This window comes from Sciurus carolinensis, chromosome 8, assembly GCF_902686445.1.
Source record: "Sciurus carolinensis chromosome 8, mSciCar1.2, whole genome shotgun sequence".
In the NCBI taxonomy this organism is placed as follows: domain Eukaryota; kingdom Metazoa; phylum Chordata; class Mammalia; order Rodentia; family Sciuridae; genus Sciurus; species Sciurus carolinensis.
Genome location: NC_062220.1, coordinates 144,565,723 through 144,590,280, shown reverse-complemented (window position 1 = coordinate 144,590,280; position 24,558 = coordinate 144,565,723). Strand labels below are relative to the sequence as shown.

Genomic DNA, 24,558 nt, shown 5'->3' with positions numbered 1-24,558 from the left:
CTGTTCTGCTATCGTCACCTCTGGGAACGAGCTACAGTTACAGGGTTCCAAGAGAGAAGACGACGATTGGGCTACTATGAGTTTGTCACTGTGGGGAAGAGGTCATCCTCTGCAAAACCAAATAAAATTAATAAGCTACACACCGTACAGGCCCCAACCTAAGTATACAGACTGGCTGACCAAATTTCTAATGTGGGCTCTCACCACCAACCTCCAGATTTTTGCCTCAGTGGACAGTTTACTTCTCTATACCTGCTCCTCAGCTCACCTTTTCATTAGATCTGTCCTCTACCTCCATTAAAACCTTGCCACAATGAATTTAACTCTCCCTTCTCTAATCTCCCACAATATTTTTTGGACAAATCAAGAGTACTGCCAAATGACTATGGCCAGCACTGAAAGGGCACATCTGCTGTTAACTGAAATGGGAAAGGAGGAGGAGCAGGTCTGGGACAAAAGCAGGAGTTTTACTGATGGCATATTTAGCCTCAGGGGACTATCAGACCTCCAGCTGAAAGTCTATTTTGTGCACATAAAAACACCCACATCAATGTGCATGTAGTTTATCAGGGACACGTTCTGGCTAAGAAACAAATTTGAGCATCCTTAGCATGTGGACGTGCTGATAGACATAAAACAGGATGAAATCAACTGAGGAAGAAGAGCAGAGACAGCAGACGGAAGGGGTCCTGGAAACAAGTCCTGGTGCACATGATTGTTAAGAAGTGGGGCAGACTCAAAAAAAATAAAATAAAATACTTGGGAATCAATCTAACAACAGAAGTAAAAGACCTCTACAATGAAAACTACAGAACACTAAAGAAAGAAATTAAAGAAGACCTTAAAAGATGGAAAGATCTCCCTTGTTCTTATCAAAATGGCCCTACTACCAAAAGTGTTATACGGATTCAATGCAATTCCTATTAAAATCCCAATGTAATTCCTCATGGAACTAGAAAAAGCAATCATGAAAGTCATTTGGAAAAATAAGAGACCCAGACCTTAAACTATACTACAAAGCAATAGTAACAAAACCAGCATAGTATTGGCAACAAAACAGACATGTAGCCTAATGGTATAAAATAGAAGACACAGAGACAAACCCACATAAATACAGTTCTCTCATACTAGACAAAGGTGCCAAAAACATACATTGGAGAAAAGACAGCCTATTCAACAAATGGTGCTGGAAAAATGGGAAATCCATATGTAACAAAATGAAATTAAACCTCTACCTCTCACCCTGCACAAAAATCAACTCAAAGTGGATCAAAGACTTATGCACTAGAACAGAGATCCTGTGCCTAATACAAGAAAAAGTAGGCCCAAATCTTCATCATGTCAATTTAGGACCTGACTTCCTTAACAAGAATAAAATTAAGAAGAAGTAAAATTAAGAATCAATAAATGGGATGGCGTCAAACTAAAAACTTTCTCAGCAAAGGAAACAACGTGAAGAGAGAGCCCACAGAATGGGAGAAAATCTTTACCACACATACCTCAGATAGAGCACTAATCTTCAGGATATATAAAGAACTCAAAAAACTTAACATCAAAAAAACAAATAACCCAATCAATAAATGGGCTAAGAACTGAACAGACACTTCACAGAAGAAATACATTCGATCAACAAACATGAAAAAATGTTCATCATCTCTTGCAATTAGAGAAATGCAAATCAAAACTACTTCAAGATTTCATCTCACTCCAGTCAGGATGGCAATTATCAAGAACACAAGCAATAATAAGTGTGGATGAGGATGTGGGGAAAAAGGTACATTCATACATTGCTGGTGGGACTGCAGATTGGTGCAACCACTATGGAAAGCAGTGTGGAGGTTCCTCAGAAAGCTTGGAATGGAACCACCATTTGAGCTAGCTTTCCCACTCCTCAGTTTATACCCAAAGGACTTAAAACCAGCATACTACGGTGACACAGCCACACCAGTGTTTACAGCAGCTCAATTCACAATAGCCACACTATGGAAGCAACCTAGGTGCCCTTCAGCAGATGAATGGATAAAGAAAATGTGCTACCTATACACAATGGAATATTACTCAGCCTTAAAGAGGAATGAAATTATGGCATTTGCATAAATGGATGGAACTAGAGAATATCATGCTAAGTAAAATAAGCCAAATCCAAAAAACCAAAGGTTGAATGTTTTCTCTGATAAGTGAATGCTGATCCATAGTATGGGGGTGGGTAAGGAAGAATGAAGGAACTTTGGATTATGCAGAGGGGAGTGAGGGGAGGGATGGGGGGTGGTAGGGATGGGAAAAAATTTTTTAAAAATCATATATCAATTTGTAATAACCTGAAATATTTTATGGTTGTAATTATCTTTTAATGCATGTGTATTAGTTTTACGTTTGCATAGTCTCATGATAAAATGGTTCATCTTGTTTAAAAAAAGAGTGGCAAAACTAAAAAACAAGTGGAGCAGACAAGGCTAAGAAGGAACAATCAGGGCTGGGGTTGTGGCTCAGTGGCAGATTGCTTGCCTAGCACATGTGAAGCATTGGGTTTAATCCTCAGCACCACATAAAAATACATAAATAAAATAAAGGTATTGTGTCTATCTATAACTAAAAACCACATATATTAAAGAAGAAAAAAAAAAAGGAAGGAACAATCAATGAGTTAGAAGTGCTGTGGTGGCCATAAACCAGGTGAAAACAGGATTGGGAAGGGGAGATCAACCACGCCAAATGCACTAAAAGACCAAGTCGAAAGGAGACCGAGTTAACCACTGCAGTTAGCAAAGTGGAAGTCACTGGAACTTGGTAAGAGCTGACCGGTTGTGTGATGAGGACACAAGACTGACTGGAGAGAGTGCAAGAGAGACTGGAAGTAGATAGGTAAAAACAGTAAGAATCAATCCTCCTCAGAGTCCTGCTGTCCAGGGGTGGGTAGGTGGAGGGAGTTGTTTCTGAGTTTTAAAGATGAAATACACCTGAATGCGTCACTGGGGTATAGGGAATGATCCACTGAGAAAGGAAAGGTGTGATTCAGTAAACTCAGTAGGATGACTGGGGGGGGGGGGACCCACCCCCACCACGGCAGGCAGGAAATCGGCACCTAGCTCACTGTACTAAACAATGTAACCTGAAAATTAATCTGTTTCACTCTACGCAGATCTGCCTGTGCTTTTTAATGGCTACACAGAGTTCCATTCTGAGAAAGTGCCACAGGAAGCATGCCAAATATCTATGTTTAGCTCCCAAGCTGGCATTTTAGGAAAGCTGCTAAATTAGTGGCCAGTGATGACTTTAAAAATTATTTAAATTATTTTATTAAATTATTTTATTTTTTATTTTTTAAATTTTGAGACAGGGTCTTGCTCAGTTGCCCAGGCTGGCCTCGATCTCGAGATCCTCCTGCCTCAGTTGCTGGGATTCCAGATGTGCAAATCCGCCATGGCCCTAAAACATCTGTTTTGACAATGGAAAGCCTCAAACATAAGTGAAAAGAGAAATCGGTCGGATGCACTTGCACTCACCCATCACTGGGACCCCACTGCTGCCCCCTGCGCCACACTTGTTTTACCTACCCCTTCTGCTCAAATACCATCATGTGGTTCCACTCCAAATACTTCACGAAACATCTCAAAAAAAACAGACTTTTAAAATGTAACCACAATGCTAATTTACTTAAAAATAAACTAATTTCCTTAAAAAGTAAATTAAGACTAATCTTCTGGTTTCATCTAATACTCCTAACACTTTTATATTCAAAATTTCAAAATATGGTCTCCAAAAAGTTCTTTTTACAGTTGGTTTGTTTGATTCAGACTCTAAAAATGATTCAAAGGTGCTTTTTAACCTACAGCAGGCTCTTTCTTCCCTAGCTTCTTACTTCATGCTGCGGGCAGGGCCTATTTTAGTTGTTCCATCTCCTCTAGGGCAGGTATGAGCTTTTGATTATATAACTACATGTCTAAAAATATCTTCAAGTTGTCTTCACAGTTGATTAATACTTCGGTTGAATACTGACTTCTGGGTTGGAAATCAATTTCCCTCAGAATTTTGAAAATGTTGCTCCATTTCTGCAACCAGGAATGAATGCTATTGAATAGCCTGGTACTTTTCTAATTCATCATTTGCACATAATGTTGTTTGTTTTTCTTGAATTTCTGGAAGCTTTAGAATCCTCTCTTTATCCTTGGTAATGTAACATTTCATGAGGATGCTCTATGGTGCACACATTTTCCATTCCTGTGCCAGATACCTTTTAAGTCAAGACACCAGCATCGTTTAGTCTGAAATTTCTCTTTTATTATTTCTTGATCATGGAATCCTTTTTATTTTCTTTGTTCTCTTTTTTTTTTTTTTTTTTTTTTGAATTCTTATTAGGAAGACTATAGATGAATCACTCCATTAGGTCTTTTATTTTTTCTCTCATATTTATTGTTCTTTATTAATCCTACCTTCTGGAAGATATCTCTCTAACTTATGAATTTTTAATTTTGGATAATCATAATTTTAGTTTCTAGAGGCTCTCTGTCATTCTCTCATAGTTTTTTTAAATGACATTCTGTTTTATTTATTATTATTATTATTTTTGTGCACATGTGGTACTAGGAATTGAAGTCATTAACAGTCTACCACTAAACCACATCCCTAGCCCTTTTTTATTTCTACTTTTTTATTTTAAGACAGGGCCTTATTAAGTTGTGGATGCTGACCTGGAACCTGAGATCCTCCTGCCTCAGTCTCCCAAGCAGCTGGGATTACAGGTGTGCACCACCATGCCCAGCTCTATTCTGTTTTATGAATGTAATATCTTCTCATATCTCACAGTAGTTAGTGTTGATGAAATTTTGCTTTATCCCTTCTATTTCTTTTACTCATTTAATGTTTTCATATTGGAAGCTTTCCTTATTCATCTCATGAGCCTGTTATCTGTTCTGTTTTTTCATTTTTTAACCAGAGAAAATTCCAAACATACACAAAGAGAATGGTAGCCCGTGTTCCCCATGTGTCCTCCGCCAGCTTTGATAACTATTGATGTTTTGCAGACTTTTTCTTTAACTACTGCTCTCCTTTCCACACATATACCTCTCCAAAGTTCTGGATTTGTTTTGCCTGCTCTTTTTTTTAACAGTTCAGCCGTAATCAGGAATTCTATGGATGCAGTTGAGGCTTACATGGTGGAACACATCACTAGTGGGTGACTGGCCACGGAAGCAAGTCTTTGCAATTCCAAGGTCATTACATAGAGGTCTTTTTTCCCAAGGGTCATTTAGTTTCTTCAGAAAATAAATGTCTAAGGGCTGGGTTGTGGCTCAATGGTAGAGTGCTTGCCTCACTCAGCATCACATAAAAAAAAAATATACTGTCCATTTACAACTTAAAATATTTTTTAAAAATTTATTTAAAAGAAAGAAAAGAGGGCTGGGGATATAGCTCAGTTGGTAGAGTGCTTGCCTCGCAAGTACAAGGCCCTGGGTTCAATCCCCAGCACCGCAAAAACATAAAAGTTAAAACAAAAAAGAAAGAAAAGAAATGTCTAGTCTTTTGCTTGGGCAGCTAGCATCTGCGTGCAAATGTGTGTGCCAAGAAGGGGGCAGACAGGACCTGTGTCAATTTTCAGTCTAGAACCCTGGTCTCCCAACAGTTCTTTGTCACATCTGATGCCTCTAACTTCTGGGACACTCTAAGGAGGGGTGAGTGTAAATCATCTGTCTTCCTCCTGGGATCCCTGAGCATATATGCTTCTAGCCTTGACATTCCCCACACCCAAATGTGGCAAGGGTCATTATACTCTCCATCTTCCAAAGTAGGGGACAAGAGAGAGTATCTAGAGTTGATGAACGTGAAAGAAAGGTTTAACTGTAAATCACACAGATAGCCAAAGGAAGAACTAAAATGAATGAAACACGTACAGTGGGCATAGTAAAAGAAAGGGGAAATTTAGTCAAATCTTCATCTCTCACAGAAAAAAAAAATCAACAAAATCTGGAATTCATAAATCAAGAAACAGCAATACAAACATTTCACTTAGAGACAAGAAGGTAACAGGGAGAACTAAAACCCATGGAAGTGACAACTGTGATGCATGCAGGGGGCAGGGAGAGAGGGAACAAAGGAAGCTCCTCTCAGCCCAGGCACCGCCTGAGGTTTGAAACCTTGCACATGGGTTTCTCTGATACAATTTCTTCTTTTAATTTAACAAAAGTCTATCAAGTAAGGGGGGAGCTTTTTAATGTTTCCATTATTCTTCAAATAAAGATCTAAATTTTTGAAATAGCTGGTAAGTATGTTTAGGAAAAAATAAACAAGGAAAATTTTTCTGACACTTTTGAAAGCATGTTCAAATAGTACGATCCCTAACAGATCCATTCAGAGCTCACGCTAGTGGGGACATTTCAGAGAACACTGGTGTCATGGCTTCCTTAGGATACCAACTTATATATAAGCTTCCTAGAAAGAAAAGGAGAGAAAAGAAGAAAGAAAACTGTGACACTAGAAAGAAAAGAAAGAGAATGCACTGTTAAGGGAGACCAGACTCCTGACTGATGGTCAACTGGTGGGAACACAGCTTGGAACCTTTAAAATTTACTAGACAATTGCTACCGCATTCTCTCCCTTCAGGAATGCTGATCTTGGGCTGGGGAGAGAGCTCAGTCAGTAGAGCGCTTGCCTTGCATGCACACGGCCCTGGGTTCGATCCCCAGCACCGCAAAAAAGAAAAAAAAGAAAAAAGGAATGCTGATCTCTTCCCAGAAGAGATCATGAAAAAAGTTTTTCACATCATGAAAAAAGTTTTATCACAGACCTAGTTGAGGGGAATTTTTTCTTGATAAGTCTCTGCAAGTACTATCTACACCACCTCTGTCCAAGAGAACTTTCTTCAATGACGGGAATGTTCTCTGTCTTTCCTGTTCAACGCAGCAGCCACCAGCCACAGTGAGTGCTAGAAATGTGGCCAATGTAACTCAGCAAGTCAAGTTTTCATTTTACTTAATTTCGATTAATTGAAATTCAGATAGCCATGTGCAGATGGTGGCTTCTGCACTGGGCAGTACACTGGACAGTGCAGATCCAGACCCTGGGGGCCCAAGCTCTTCTCAGGCAAGCTTCTCTCTGTATTCCAGCTACTCTGGCCTGCCTTGATTTCTGAACACATGTTTACTCCTACCATAGAGCCTTTGCACCTTTGGTCCTCTCTTCCTGGATGTTCTTCTTTTGCCACCCCCTTCCCTCCATCTCCACCAATTCTTTATCAGGTTAACTACCACTTTTTCTTGTTGACTAAAATTATCTTGTTAACTCATTTGCTTACTGTTTATGGCTAATTGTTTTATTTCTCCACCACCATCGCCCCAAACCACCCCACTCCAAAGCCAGAGTTCAAATTCAATTTGAGCAAGAACCCTGCCTACCTTCCTATCACCTGGGTACTACACTGCCCGACTCAACTCCTCACAGCCGCTGCGGCTCTGGATCATTCCTGGTTCCTCTCTATGGTCATGCTTGCTACTATAGTTTAGTCCCATACTCCAACACCCACGAGATTTCTCCTTACACACCCCACTGGCAACACACCCAGTGATGTTACTGCCAGATTACATTTTTAGAAAGCTTGGTCTTTTATGCCATATAACCCCAAACATTAAACACCTTCAAAGATATGTGAGAGGAAAATCAATTTTCAGGAAAATTAAACATGCTGTGCATATGCTAGGATCCTAGGTCTTCTGTATATTAATATAAAAAGAAAACAGAAATGTTTCTGCAAAGACACAAAATAAGAAAGCTAAACTTACCACAAGTTCAAAAATGTCCATGAAGACAGAATGTCCCTTTGGTGTCTTCTCATTCAGACTAGCAGGAGACCAGATCCAATAGAAGTATGTACCATCTGAAGAAAGGTGCACAGTGCTCATGGTGCTGCCAACAGGGAGGTGATTGGCTGGCATGGGCACCATCTGGCACACCTGGACACAAAAGGAAGGAAATTCAGTCCATTTTTAATGTTACTTACTAATCTCAAATGAGTATGCATTAGACTTCCTGGGCAAAATAAAACTTATTTATCTCTAAGAATAATACATGAGAAATACATGGCAAAAATAAAAAAAGTTCATAAAATGGACAGTAAAATAAATATGAACAACTATGTAAGAGATGAAAAGATTATTGAGACTAATTCAAATTATTTTTGAGTAGGAAAAATAATTACTAAACACTTTGAGGCTTGGGTTGAGGATCAGTGGTAGAGCGCTTGCCTGGTATGTGTGAGGCACTGGGTTTGATCCTCAGCGTCACATAAAAATAAATACATAAAATAAAGGTATTATGTCCATCTGCAACTAAAAAATATTTTTTAAAAACATTTTTTGGGCTGGGGAGATAGCTCAGTCAGTAGAGTGCTTGCGTTGCAAGCACAAAGCCCTGGGTTTGATCCCCAACACCACAAAAAAAAAAAAAAAAAAAAAAATTTGAATCTATTATGCATGTGTTTTATCTAACATTTACTAAAAATAAAATTTAGAGAAATAATAGTTTCTGAAATTCCTTAGTAAAGAAATAAAAGACCATTAATTGTATTTAAAAGATAGGAACAGCAGCGCTCAGTGGCACACTCCTGCAATCCCAGCAGCCCGGGAGGCTGAGGCAGGAGGATCGAGAGTTCAAAGCCAGCCTCAGAAAAAGCAAGACGCTAAGCAACTCAGTGAGACCCTGGCTCTAAATAAAATACAAAATAGGGCTGGGGATGTGGCTCAGTGGTTGAGTGCCCCTGAGTTCAATCCCCAATGCCCAAAAAAAAAAAAAGAAGAGAGAGAGAGAGATAGGTACAATGTCTTGTTTATCTTCTATCCCACGCACCTAATTCAGAGCCTAATTCAAAGTGAATTAATAAATTTGGAAGGAAAGAAAAAAGAGACAGCAGGAGGAAGTCAAAAGAAAAAGCAGAGAAGAGGGAGAAGGGGAAAGGAGAAATTAAGCAAATTAAGTATAAAAACAAAAATGGCAGACATGATGGATCCTAACTTAGCAAATAAAGATTCAATGAAATTCACCAAGTTCGTCCCTGCGTGCCATGAAAGCAAATGTTTCTAATAAAAAGTATTTTTCAGTTTCAGCACCGTTCCACATTAAACATGTAGTTACACACTAATTTTGACACCAGAGATTAGCACTTAAAATGAAGGCACATGAGAACCAAGAAAATTGCTGACTAGATCTTTTTTTTTTTAAATCCAGGAATAGAAGAACTGAAAACCTCAGAATAAAAATCATTAGAGAAAGTTAACACGTCCATGAGAAAGTAAAAATAATTTTCAGTTATTCCATTGCTTTGGGAGGGTCACTAGTTTTCCCAAGGCAACTTCTGACCCCTCGATTCATGAACTTTTATCCAAATTTGTACTTTCTACCTCAAGCACAAAAACTCATTTAGTTGCTGTAACTACACTTTGAATTTATCGTGCCAGGAAGTCTAGAAAGTTGGACAGCTACTAAGTGGCCTCTGATACTTTCAAATTGCTCCTAATGCCAATATCTAGTTCATGACTACAGCACTGCTTTCTTGGACAGTGTTGAAGTTTCTGCAAAAACACAGAGGAAATGGGCATTGCTTCAAATGTAAAACATGTTGAGATTTAACATGTTTAACTCCTGGGCTTATCACTTCTATTTCAAATGAACATGAGATATTCTTATATATCTGCATTAGTGACAAACAAGTCAACTGAACATCCATTTATTCATTTTATTCATCCAATAATTAGTGAATACCTACTATGTGCTCTGGAGATGGTAATTGTGAACAAGATTCAATCCTGTTCTCTAGAAAAGACATACTTGAGTGACAGACACAATTGATGTGAGATGGGCATGGCGATGCATGCCTGTAATCCCAGCGACTCGGGAGGCTGAGGCAGGAGGATCTCAGGCTCAAGGCCAACCTCAGCAATTTATCAAGATTCTGTCTCAAAATAAAAAATAAAAATGGCTGGGGATGGAACTCAGGGGAAAAGTGCCCCTGGATTAGATCCCCAGTACCAAAAAGAAAAAAAGAAAAGAAATACATTTTAAAAGTTTATTGTTTGGGGTTAGGGACATAACTCAGTGGTAGCACAAGTGCTTAGCATAAGCAAGGTCCTGGGTTTGATCCTCAGCACACACACAAAAAGAAAAGTTTATTGTTGGCCTTTGAATGATAAAGAGCACATTCATTCAGATCATGTAGAAAAATTCAAAGACATTAAAGAAAAAACAAAATGCCCAAACTATAACAATTAAAAGGAGACCACTCTAGAAGGAAACTATACCAATTGCATTATTATTACTTCTATTGGCACCAGGAACTTCCTTTACCCTCTCCAAAATACAAAAGCCAATGTCACGGTTTTCCATTTACCTGAAGGGTGTTCTGATCAATGACCTGGAACAGGGAGTGAGGTTTGTTATCGAAAGACACAGGCCGGTGGAGAAGACTGCCATTGCCAAAAGCTACCCACCCTGGCTCCAGTTCCTCATTCCGGCAGTACACAAACCCTCTGTGGAAGAGAAAGAAACATGGTGGGACCAACAAGTCGTGCCTGCAGCTTACATGCAACTGCACTAGGCACAGACAACATTTTTTGACCTGATTTTTAAAAATGACTAGGTAAGAGATCTGAAGAGAATGAATGTTACATTAACTCTGGAACTGACAAACAATGGCAAATATCGATTTTCCACAATGAGTTAGGGAAAAGGTCTCTCACTAATTATATGTGGGACTCCCAAACTGCAATTTCTTTTGACAGGAATTCATAGATCTTATATCCCAACTGAAAAATCACTGGTAATCTAATGTTAAATCCAAGTACAAAAAGATTTAACTAGAAAAATGCCCATTTATCAACATGGAGAAACCACTGATATTGTTATAGAAATTCTGATTACTGAGGAATTTCTGGCTGGAAACACTGATCTTAGGGGTACCAAACTCTACAGAGTCCAAACAGCTACACTACATTTTAGAACAACATATGGGGAGGTGGCAACAAGACAGAATCATTTGAATTAGTTCTTCTGGTTACTTAGTAGTAGTGTATGGGGAATCAGGACACACCCCCTGCCCTTCTTCAGAGATTTATAAAAAAAGGAAAATGTTCCAGCCAAATCAATGAACAAGTTCCATGCAACTGACCTGAGAGTACCATGTAATCCAGACCCCAATTTGCTTACTCCTCTTCCAACTGAGTTAGTAGTATACAGGTAAAGACCGTCTGCAGTGAGACAGCGTCCCAAGTCAGCATCTGAAATCGTTTTTTTTTACAAGTAAATTATATGTTTTTTCTAATGAAATTATAAACATGCTTTTTCTAATGAAAAAGCCATTAGGAACTTGAGTGAAAGATAACCTCCCACTTAGGAAAAAAAAAGTGCTTCAACAAGATTTCTGGGTAGATGGCTTGAATCCCCAAAATCGAACATCCAAAAAGCATGTTAGGAGCAAGGGAGATCAGGGCAAGAGAGCAAGGAAAGAGGGCTGAGAGTCACTAGCAGAGGAACTTGGCTCAGCCTGCCCAAAGGTTTTTTCTTTCTTTGTTTGAAAAGCAAAAAGTACTGAGTCAAGTTTAAACATCCCTAACTCTAATGTGAAATAATTAAGAATACACTTTTACAAATGGATTCACAGTAAGAAAGGCATGAACTCTTAAGAGCCTTGAGCATTCATTAGGTGATCTTGGATGTCTCTGAACTTTGGATTCTTCATCTTTAAGATAAGGATGATAATATGTACTTCCAGGGTTACTGCGATGGTTAAATGAAGTAACACAGGCAACACACCTGTACTGCTTTCTGTTACCAAGCCAAGGTTCCATAAATGACAAAATGAAATCATACTGATTTACTAATTGTGTAAATGGAATTAAAATCTGCTTCTGTGGATTTTCCATTCAGATATCCTAATTTTCGTTCTGGGTGGCACATGCCTATAATCCTAGCAACTCAGAAGGTTGAGGCAGAAGGATTACAAGTTTGAGGCCAGTCTCAGCAACTAATTTTAGTTCTGAAGAGAATAACACCAAAACATAATCTCTCTCCTTTTAAAAACACCAGTTATGTTTTGTTTTTTTTTAAACTCAAATTGTTTATTGAATCAAACAAGTTAACAGACACACACTAAGTGGAGTTTCATAAATTCCTGGAAGTCTCCTGTTGTAGCTTTCCATTTTATTTTCATAGATTTTCTATCTTTACACTTAAAAATATTCAACATTTTATAAGGCTTACATATATTTCATATACAAAGTGTCCCCTGCTCCATTGCTATGAGTGCAATAGATGCATGTGGTCTTACTCTTCCATAAACATGTTGTATATTGTATATAGTCCTGGTCATATAGACTTTACGTGAACACACTCAGGAATGTTTATTGAGCAAAAATCCTTTATATAATCTTATTCAAACAAGTTTTAAAAGGCTGCCTCTTGGAATGTTTTTCATGTTGCAATAATTAAAGATACAGGGCTAGGAAGGTAGCTCAGTAGGTAAAGTGAAAAAAAAAAAAATTAAAGATACAGCTTAAGATATCATTTATTTTTCCCAAACTGTAAAAACAAAAAAGAAAAGGTAGTCCAAAAATATAATAAAGGCAGAAGTGGCAGTGATGGAAATGGCAGAAAAGTTCTTTGAGCTCCACCACTATGGCTCAGTGGCCACAGGACCCTGTGCTTCTCACCAGTTATGTTTTCTCTTTATCTTCCCCATCTAAAAGTTTCTCTACATGACAGAAAATGGTTTCCTCATTTATATTCCCAAGAATTTGCCTTAAAATTGGGCTTATAAATAAAGCTTTCAGTGTTTATGTTCATAACCATTCTGCTCACTATGTTTCAAGGGAGTTTGTCTTCCTGAAACAGGTCATATTAGCTGGAAGAAATTCAATGTTACACCACTCAAATTAGTACAAAGTCTGCAATTATATTAAAGAGTCAGTCTACATATCTGTGACAACTGGCACCTTACCTACTAGTTCCTCAACAATAACAACAAACCAGTTAGAGTGGGTAATCATTAAGGATTTCATACCTTAAATGTTTTAACCTAACATTTATAAATTACATTTATTTGCCATCTTTAGATCACAGCCCAGTCCCTTTTGAGTGTGGGTCTGATGAGACATAGAACTGAAGGAGACAGACTGAACAAGACTGGCCAGGAGTTGACACTTTTTGAGGTTGTGATGAGTATACAGGGTTATTACAGTATCCTTTTAACTTTTGTCAATATTGAATTTTTTGATATTAAAGGTTAAGTAGACTTGTTCTCGTATGAGAGGATGAGGCAAGAAAATCACTTGAGCCCAGGAATTTAAGGCCACAACATAGGCAACATAGTGAGAAAATAAACAAACAAACAATTATTCTAGAAATTATTTTAAGAAACAACAACTCCTATCAAAACCAAAGGTACATGGGAGTGAAAGGCAAAAAGACCAGCTTACTACATTATCCTTAGTGAGAAACTACTTCTAGGGAGAAGCCAAGTGGAGTGAAGGGAGAGAATAAAGGCATGGCTTTCATTCTGCATGAAGAGGGACACTGGAGCTCACACCGTCTGAGGGCTGCTTGGGTGCTGCAGCTTTCTGCCTCTCCCGCTAACTCTGTGAAGGTCAGGAATCACCCTGAAGCTTCACCTCTTCCTCTCAGCACTCTTGGAGATAGTGGACTGTGAAAAGGCACAGGCACCGGGCTGAGATCTGCAGGGTGGCCTGTGGGTGTGGTTAGGTGGCACTCCATGCCCTCAGGGCTGCCCAGAAAGGCTGTCCCATTGGGGTGTGGGAAAGGAACGAGGCTTGAGGGGACAGAAGGGGCTCTCAACTCCATAGCTAATGGCACCCAGCCTCTTCAAGGCTCACTTGGTCTAGTCTTTCTAAAACAGTCACATTTTTAATAGAAGGGGTTTTTCAAAATTCCTATTTTATCAGATACATGCCATTTAATAATATAATATGGTATAATACTAATAATATCATTATAGCTATTACATAATGGTATAATAACAGGTACCAATTACAAAGACAAACCAGTTTGGGAGCAAGGCCCACTGCTGGCAAGCGGGCAGCTCTGCCAGTGGGAGCAGCAGCACTCAGAAGAGCCCATAGGTTGTGGGTATGCAGGACACGGCTCTGGTCTGTACAGTTGGCAGAGTGACGGAGAGGCCTAACTCGCCTGACACGCTGGCCAGTGGAGGTCACTTAAGAGAGCTTCTGCCATTTTTGCTGAGATAATGTAATACAGTGACATGTAATCCTGTGGGACTGTGTAAACACAATTTAATGCAGCCTACTTTTTTTAAAGGAGTTACTTGACAATTCATGCTCCCATGAACCTTCTCATTTTGCTTTTAGGACAAGAGGGTTCATTAACACACAATAAGTTAATAAAAGAAATAACTCATGCAGCAAGACCAAAAAATCTCAACTTAAGGCTTCCATGCCCACAGTCAAATATCGTGGAACCAACTTAAGTTATTCATGCTGCCTTGGCAGGAGTGTACGGCTGATCCCTTTTCCTTGTTGTAGTAAAACCTATCCCGTTTCTTACCTCACTGAGTATCAGTTTTTATACTGTTAGTGATAAAGCAGACAATGAACACACTGTATAAGAATCTCGAGCTCTTAATTAAAAGGAACACAAAGGAACACACAATTGTATCTAAAGTATTTGCAACGATGATCTAAAACCATTCTTTTTACATCTTAATATTAATCACAGGACAAAAAAAATCCTATGTTACCTTTATTCTCAGAACTGGAGCCAGTGTTGCTATCTGGCGCCGGCAGCATGTCTTCATACCCCCATGATACTATGTGTTTGCCCCCAAGTAAACAGGAGGGGGATCCAGGACCCCCTTCCAAAAGCAACAGTCTGTAAGAAGAGAAAGAGAATTGCAAAGAAACTGAGACTATCCATTTCAGCAAGAAAATAAAAGTCTATCTACCACTTCTACCTCTAAGAGCAGAAACTAAAATAGTTTGACACAAATATACCTAAATAAAGACATTCCAGTATATTTTTAAATGAAAAAATACATAGCAGTGTTTATGGAAATGTTATAACAAAATCACATCTGTGTGTAAAATATATGTATTTTATTTTTTTATTTTTTATTTATTTTTTTTATGTATTTTAAATATATACTTGCGTGAGAGAAAAAACAGAAAGCACAGAGAGAAACAGAGCGCACAAGTTAGGAAGCACATATACTGAAACATTAGGAGCAGCGAGTCATCTTTGGGTGATGAAATTATGAACAGTTTTTACTTTCTTCTTCATGCTTTAGTACATTATCATCTCAAATTTATAAAGCATTTATTAAAAGCTTTTGTATTTTTTGAAGACAGAAAAATAAAAACAAATGAAAATAATATGCTCTAGGAATACTTTGAAAGAAAGAAAAAACAAAATTCTTAATTAAGATGTTAACATGATTCTGTATTATTCAGAAATATGAATCATTAATTGTTAAGTGTTTAGCAATGTACTTATTCACAAGAGCCTTTGTGCACTAACCTGCATTGTTTGGAAGGAGGACAGGGATCCCAAGCGAGAACTTACCTATACAGTACGTCGGCAACAGGCAGGGACCCTAGATCAGTCTGTTTCTGCAACAAATGGACTGTGTGGACAAAAGTTTTCAATGAGCCCCTAAAAATAAAAGAAAGGAAGAGAAAATCACCAAAATTGAAAACCAGATAACTTAGGTAGTATTAATTTCATTAACCACATGGTTAATTCCATAATGTCTTTATCGGCTCCTGTCAACTAGAAGATGTACTATACGAAATATACTCAATTCTTGCTGATTCCTATTGGCTCATACAAAACCTGACTGCGGGAATGTCCAAAGAGGAAGATGTTCTCCATGCATTTGGAAAGGTAAACAGTTTCCCCCTAACATAGAAATTCAAAACACAAGGTTCAAGTGCAAAGAACTTGGGACTATCATGCTTAGATACTGCTTCAGTCACCATGCCACTCCCTACAGCGCAGGAGAGATTTCATAGGATGAAGTCATATTGAAAGTCTAACAGTATTTCCAGGCTTGATTTTTCAGTATCTTTGTTAAGTTCATCCATTGCACATTAAACTCCATCCCATTTAATATGACTAAAAGGAATCCATTCAAATAATTAATACTTTGTGCTCAGAGGTGTTCCTCCTGCGTCCCCCTGCTGTTAAGTATACGATGATTTTACTTGCAGGACTCACTTTAAGCAATTTCCTTTTGGTTTTGAAGGACTGAAGCTCTGGGAAGTCTAACGCAGTTAGCAGGATATAAAAAGAAGGTGCTTTTAAGATGCAAGAGACTTAGTTGGCCACATCTCAAGTATAAATCACCACAAGAATACTTCCTGAACTAAATGACTGCCCTTATCAGATGGGAAGTCTTCAGCTTAATGCCTTATTCTCTTAGCCAAGGTTTTGATCGCCAGGTATCGTATGCCTACCCCCCAACAGAAATGGAACACCCAACACTGGAGCAAGTAGACCTAGAGGCCTCCTGTTAATTGCTCCTTTCACTATCTCTAGTGTTCAAAGAACAAAAGCCAAAGAAGGTATAAGGCAGGGAGGCAGCAGAGTATAAAAGCACCAGTTGGGAGCCAGGATACAGGGGCTTTGAAACTTGGCATTGTACAATCCCATCACCTAACTCCTCTGGATTTTTGCTTCTTCATCTGACCAACAGGGATACCTCCCTGGGGAACAGTGAGATTCAAATAAAGAGGCAACAGCATCAACATTTGGAACATTTAGAACCATTAACCAACTACGAGTTAAGACCTGCTAGCCTCAGTCAGATTGCAAGAGTAAAGCTTAAACTCCTTCCATGGCTTATCAGTCCTATGAGATCTGGGCCGAAGTCGGTCAGGTACTCTAAACCTAAGCCTCAGCCTCCAGAAGGATTATATGCACCACCATGCCCATTTTAAATCTTCATATGTACTGAGAGATCTTTCAATTAAATTGATAAAAGCAAGCACTGGGTTCACACTTATGATGGAATTCCAATGAGAAATAACCCTCTAACTCACTGATGCACTCCTTATAGACCGATGTGAAATAATTAAAAGCTCTACAAAATATGTGACCATCCTCCCAGGAGAAGTATAGACGTTAACAGTTGCGGCTACATGATGTAGAACATTAACAATCTAAGGGGTGAATAGATATGGAAGGGTTGATTCTTCAATCTAAGTTGTTTAAGCTGTTATCATGGCACAAAAGAAAGAGAAAACTTGGACTTGGGTTCCAACTCAGGCATCTGGTACCAAGTTTTGGTGAAAGCATCACATGCACTGTCAAGGATGTGAAATTCAATACTGAAATCAAAGAACTTTTACACGTAAAGACTTCCACCAAATACACCTGGCCTCTTATCACTCACCAACCCAGATGGAGTAGTCACAATGTCACCAGGTGGTACATTCAGTTTTCCTTACCTGGCACATGCCAAGGCCACCAGGGCAGCAGCAGCATTTTCTTTTTGCTTATGTGGGATGTGTCGGCCCGTGTCAGAAGTCTCTTCCAGCCAAGAGCACAGCAAAGTCTCAATCCCATTGAGACAGTCAGCAGGCTCCTTTGTCAGGCTCAAAGGCTGGCAGTCGCGAAGGCAGTTCAATAGCACCTCAGCAGTTATGTTACAGAGAGAGGGGTCGGTTCTACTCTGGGACTGAATAAGGGGGAAGACCAGCAGGAGCCCCATCCGAGATGTGAAAGGCGCTTGCTCAGGTTGCTGCAACAAGCCCTGGCGCTTGAGCAGAGCCAAGGTTTCTTCGTCACCCGAACTTTCTCTTTCGTGCTGCTCTTCCAAAGCCAGCTGGCGCTGGGCATTCCACAGTCCTCGCAAGGCATTCAGGCGGTATTCCAGCAGGCGGGCATAGGCATTGCTCTGATTCCCACAAACAGAGCGCAAACGTTCTGCTAATTCTGTAGGGTTCTTGGTCTCAAATGTTAAAATCTAAAGGAAAAAAACAATAGAGAAGGGGGTGTGTATTGCTTTCACCAAAGTCATCAATGGAAGCAAATATGTCTAATGGTATCTAAAAACTGCCTGCATCAAAAATTATTTTAATTGCAACCATATAGAAAACACGTACTATAAAACTCGAGTTAAAAATATTAAGCCTCTAACTCTTCTTAACCAGGTAGACTGTCAGAACAAAACTGCTTTATCTTTATTCTTCAAAACCTAATACACCCACTAATAAATGATGGATTGTTTATTGTTCTGTGATTCTAAGCACATTCCATTCTTACTATTGTCAACCCTTTATTTCAATTTGTGACGCAGCATAGCTTTATCCAGTTCTCATATGTACAGGAATCACCATTATTTTCTTGCCCAAACATGTAATTTTTAGGCTTCCTCTAGATTTTCAGCTTCTGGGAAATAATAAAATTATTAAAAATCCTGTATCAACTAAGAAAGGAATCAGCTCTCAAGATAGAGAATCAAACTAAATTTACGATGCAAAGAGTTTATGTAAATAAACTTAAGTTGGAATAAACAGACCATTGTAACCAGGAATAAAAGGGCACTCTAGGGCAAGCACACTGAAACAGATTATCAGGCACTGGGGGTCGGGTTCTCGGTACACAAGAGAGAGTGAAGGAGGCTTGAAATAAAAGCAAAGAAATGGCTGTCACATCAGTGGCACTGGCATTAAGAAAGGTCATAGTTCACTTTATGTCCCTCAAACCTGAAAAATACTTTCTTCTGTCTCAAGTTTTGCCTTATAAACTGTTAGCTCAATAAAATAACAAGAACTTCCAGAGCAATACAAATACTGTAACCGACTTGCTTAGCTGTATAGGCAACTCACTGAACTATATTCAAAACAAATGTTTACGGCTTTAAAACAACAACAAAGCCAACAGAATGGAGCAAGAAGTAAAGAAAAACAGAGAAAAGGTAAATCAGAAGTTGCTCACGTTAGCCAGAGAGAAAGTAAATGAGGAAGTTAGACACCAAGCATTATTGGCAAACAAGGAAAAAGACAAGGGGTGGAGGGGACTATTAAAAAGAAAAGGCAAAACTTCAAACCTTATGCATGCCCTGAAATCACTTTTCAGATCATGAGGCAGGGAAAAAAATAAATAAATAACCAAATTCAGTGCCAGTTTATCTATCAGATCAGAAATAACATCGAAATATCATAAAATTTCAACCAACAATTTAGCAAAAGACCAAATTACTGATAAACACAACTACTTTAAATAACCCAAATACCAAAATATATTTCTATATGATTTCATTTACATGACATTCTGGAAAAAATAAAACTATAAATGATGTGAAACAGATCAATGATCGTCAGGGTGGGTAGGGTATGACTGTGAAAGAATACTCTGAGAATTTGGTAGGAGTGAAGAAACTCTTCTAATTCCAGTGGTGGTGATAGTTGAATAAATCTATAAATGTAGCAAAATTTGTAAAATTCTACGTGTCCCCCAAAAGATCAGTTTTACTGTAGGATAATTTTTTAAATTAAGTAAAAGGAAAAAAATGTGAACCAGGGTACAGCTGTATATAGCTAGGTTTTACTGGGTAAGGCTCTATTAAAAATCAATTATTAAAAATAAGAACTAGGGACATTTTTACTTCGGACAGTCACAACCTATCAAGTTAGCCCTTTTTGTTTGCTTTTTTCAGAGATTTATTTAGGAAAGCAGATACATATTCAAGGGAGAATATGAGTTATCTTAAGAGTAAGATACAAAAGGTGCAGGCCAGTAAACCCAGTGACACTGGAGATTTTAAGTTCAAGTCCAGTGTGAGCACCTTAGCAAGACTCTGCCTCAAAATAAAAAATAAGGAGCTGAGGTTGTGGCTCAGTGGTAGAGTGCTTGCCTAGCACATGAGTGGCACTGGGTTCGATGCTTAGCACCACATAAAAATGAATAAATTTTTAAAATAATTTTTTAAAAGATCATCAGTAACCCTTTAAAAAAATAAAAAATAAAAAGGGCTGAGGATGTAGCTCAGTGTTTTGTAAAGCATCCCTGGGTTCAAGTCTCAGTAGAAACAGACACACACACATACACACATGGTCTTTGTTTTTTAGTGCATCCTCCCTCCAAAAAATCAGTAATCAGCCTCCAACATGACACTTGACAAACCAAGATTATTGATATATTTTTAAATGATATTAAAAATTCCAAAAAATGTAAAATCTGATCTTCCCAGTTGTGAATGTCTAAACAAATAAGAAAATTTGTAATTTTTTTAAAGTTTTCTAATCCTGATTTTGTGATTTCTTCACCCTTTGATATAAAATACATGTATTCCACAAATATTTTTATTTATGGCACACTGATCATCTACTTATGCTGTCTGAAGCAACTATTAAAAAATTCAATATTGCCTTTTATTGAACTCAAGAATGAAAAGGCAACTCAGTAACATTAAATCTAGCTATTTATTTTTATTATTAATCTCAGACATTAGTGCTTCTGAAATATATTTCATGGTACATAAAATGACGTGTCTGACATAATCTGTAGCTAACCCTAAATATGGCTGTCACATCAGTGGCACTGGCATTAAGAAAGGTCATAGTTCACTTTATGTCCCTCAAACCTGAAAAATACTTTCTTCTGTCTCAAGATTAGGGTTAGCTAATACTGTATGATGCACTTTCCATTTTTCTGACAATTCTCTTTTTAAAATTATTTTAGTTATGGGGGTTGGGGATGTGGCTCAGTGGTAAGAGTGCTTGCTTAGCATGCAAAAGGCCTCAGGTTCAATCCCCAATACTGCAAAAACACAACTACTTCAGTTATATGTTTAGTAATTCACTTGAAAAATAAATATTCTTAAAGGTTTTGAGCTATAATTAACAAATGTTACATAATACATACACATAAATGAATGTTAAGAGCACTCTGTGCTTCCAGAAAGCCATTACTGGACTATTCAGCAACACTATTTCCAGCCCCTTATGGAAACTCAGAGCCATGGCTATGCTGCTGATTTTCAGAATTCTGAGTCTAAGGTCACAGTCTAAATCATTTTATAAAGACATCATTTGGCTTTTAGTAAGCAAGCTATGAGGATCTTTCCAGGTACTTATGAATACTGGATGACTTGTCTCGGGCCTTATATAAAAGTAACTGTCCTGACCAAAATGTCATTAGGAAATTAATATTTTTCTCTTAAAAAACGGGAAAGCTATTTAAAGGAAAGATCCCTATCATCCCTGATGAGAAGGGCCACTGATTGTATTTTTGTAATCAATGCTGAAATAATACCAGTTAGAGAATGACTTCCAAAGTAACTCACAGCTTAATGTAATTTTTTTGGTGACACATAACCTGTATTTTTATGCTACAACAACAAAAGTCATTCTGGAGAGTCTAATAGAAGGTAGGCAAAATATCCTTTGCTGGCCAAATTTGGCTTTGACCAAGACTCCGATAGTTGACATAAGAACAGTTAGAGAATATAAAAACATTTTAGATAATTTATTTACACTTTCTAACTAGGAAAATACAGGAAAGCTATGATGTGAAATGTCAATCTGTATTTCAAGTAAATATGGAAGTAAGGGTGAGCACAGACAGGCTTTTGAAGTGTTAAAGAATATTATATGTACATATAAAGAAAGAGACTAGACTCATTGTTAACAGAAAAGTCAGGAACTAAGGATTTCGGTATGAACTACTATAATGCCCTAAATGTAAATATAAATTTCTACCTGCTTTGCTATTCAGAATACAGACGCAATTCATTAAAATGGTTAAGAAAGAACCTAAAATGATCTTTTCTTATAGCATTCCAAAGAAATAGAAAAAAAATTTAATAGGCTTTCTTCTTAAACCGATGCATAAAAACATTAAAGTTATACATATTAATGGGGTACTATGTGATGTTTTGATTCATGCATACACTGTGTAATGTTTATATCAAATAGAAAGTAATTCTAAGAATTTATCCTAAAGAAACATTCTAGAAGACATGCATAAGAGAAGTTCACTCTAGACTTATTTATAAAAAGTGAAGCAATCTCAATGTCTAAGAGGACAATGTTTAATTATACTATATCAAAAAATAAAATATTATGTAATAAATTATATCAGCTGTGCTTGGTGCCATGTGCCTATGGTTCCAGTTATGGGACAGGGCTAAGACAGGAGGATCATGTAAGCCAAGGAGTTTGGCATCAACCCAGGCAACAGGGCAAGATCCCATCTCAAAAAGTAAATTTAAAATTATTCAATTTAAAATTCTTAGTAGTATTTTGGTAACAGAAAAATAGGTATTCTTTTTTTCTCAGTTAAAAAAAAAAAAATGAGGCACTAAGCAACTCAGTGAGACCCTGTCTCTAAATAAAATTCAAAATAGGGCTGGGGATGTGGCTCAGTGGTCAAGTCCCCCTGAGTTCAATCCCAGGTACCTCCCAAAATAAATAAATAAATGGAGCAATTACAAGTTAAAACTGTTCATATATAAGAATCATAAATAAACTGATATTTTTTACATGGACTTGCTATTTTTAAATAGCTGGGTGGAGCATGGTGGCATATACCTGTAAACATAGAGACTCAGGAGGCTGAGGCAGGGGAATCAGAAGTTCAAGGCCAGCCTCAGCAACTTAGCACAAACTTGTCTCAAAACAAAAAACAAAAAGGGATGGGGTGTAGCTCAGTGGTAGAGCACCCCTGGGTTCTATCCCCATACATATCAATCAATCAATCAATGGATCAATCAATAACTTGTAGTCAAACAAATGTTGACACAATATATTTAAATTTTAGTGGACATATCTGACAAAGAATAATCACAAGTACCATAGGGACTGCTTTCCCTAAATCCCATCTGTTGTACTTTGGCAGCAATTTATCTTAAATAATGTAGGGCTAATTATGTTCCCAGTTAGGAAAAATGACTGGATGGTGGTGGGATGGGCAAAACCACCACAGATACTGGAAACTCTCAATAAGTATTAAAATCTTTCAACCTCCAAAAAGAAATAAATATGTAAAGCCAGGCATGGTGGCACACACACATAATTACAGAGACTTAGGAAGGCTGAAGCAGGAAGATCCCAAGTTGGTAGCCACTCTGGGCAAGTTAGTAAGACTCTCTCTCAAAATAAAATAAAAATTATTTAAAAGGGCTAGGGGTGTAGCTCAGTGGTACAGTGCCTGCCTAGCACGCAAGAGGGTTCAATTCTCAGCACTACCAAAAAAAAAAGTTTAAAACTAAATCATTCAACTCTCATGAGATGAATTACACTATGTTCCCCTAATATAGTACATTAACCAATTCATTATATGAACTTGTCAGCATAAAAGGAATTTATACTTGGATTATTTCAAAGATTAACTGACCAGATTTGCAAACTCAATATAAAACTTTTTAGTAGAGAATTTTGAAACTTCACAAATGTTAGTGAGGAATTTTAAAACCATCTATGATTTTTCTTCCATTGTTCACAATATGAAAATGGTAATCATGGCTAAATTGAATGGCAAATGGCAATTCAAAGAAGACCAGAAAGATCTCTTCTAAAATAAGCGAATGAATCATGCATGGGAGGAGAGAACTCTATCTCTAATTGTGAAGCTAACATAAAAAATGGACAGCTAATCAATTAAAGTAGACCTGAAGCTGAAAAACTACCCATTCTTGGAAACGTATTCATTCAAACTCACTTTCAACATCTCTTTTTTTAAAAAGAGTCTTCAACCTAACAGATAACCACCATATTTTTATTTATTTATTTATTTATTTTTGCGGTGCTGGGGATCGAACCCAGGGCTTTGTGCTTGCAAGGCAAGCACTCTACCAACTGAGCTATCTCCCCAGTACTAACCACCGTATTAAATTCCACACTTCAACTATATTTTAGCTGCTAGCTTGATGCTGACACTGAAATGGACCCCACTTGTCACTTGACTGTTTGGCTTTGGCTAAGCCCTGAAAAACTTTGCCTAGCACTCAGTGACTTTCCCAGCACTTCACAGAACTGCAGTTGGTACCAGGGCAGTCAGGATCATGAAGACTTCGACACCTAAGAAATCTCTGACAGTCTTCTTCATGAAAGCTCCCTGTGGTCCTCACCCCCACCCAGTTTTAGACTTTTCTCACGTCCCCATGAACAGGGTTCTATTTTTCCATCTTCCTTGTGCCTGAATCCACCCCATTCAGGGTAAATTCTGTCTTTCAAAATTTAGCTTAGCTCTATTACCATCTACTTTGAGAAATTCTCATTTCCTCTCTCCCCCACTCCCACTTTCCAGAATAGCTTTCCTGTGTTTCCCATAGTATTCTACACATGCCTCAACCACAGGATCTGCTTGCTACAAACTACAAGAGAAAATGTTTCTGCAATCTTAAGAATGGATCAATAATGAGGTTTTTAAAAATGAGGTCCATAAAAAGAACATAGTGGGTGGTGCACAGGGGCTCAGGAAAGTTGATCCAAGGCATCAAATCTGCATTTTAAAATTCCTCCATGTTATAAAATCATTTTTTTCATTAACATAAAATCTTAACCAATACAGTTCATCTTCCTACACCTAATAATCAACAGAATC

General features: G+C 37.9%; 1 protein-coding gene across 1 annotated transcript in view; it reads right to left on the bottom strand.

The window, feature by feature from the left end:
• Hectd4 (HECT domain E3 ubiquitin protein ligase 4) overlaps positions 1-24,558 on the bottom strand; it is a 173,490-nt gene that overhangs the window by 108,100 nt on the left and 40,832 nt on the right. The window contains 6 exon segments of the mRNA XM_047560128.1: positions 7,773-7,943; positions 10,373-10,511; positions 11,150-11,258; positions 14,750-14,880; positions 15,571-15,660; positions 17,457-17,974. Of these exon segments, the coding sequence (XP_047416084.1) occupies positions 7,773-7,943; positions 10,373-10,511; positions 11,150-11,258; positions 14,750-14,880; positions 15,571-15,660; positions 17,457-17,974 (1,158 nt within the window).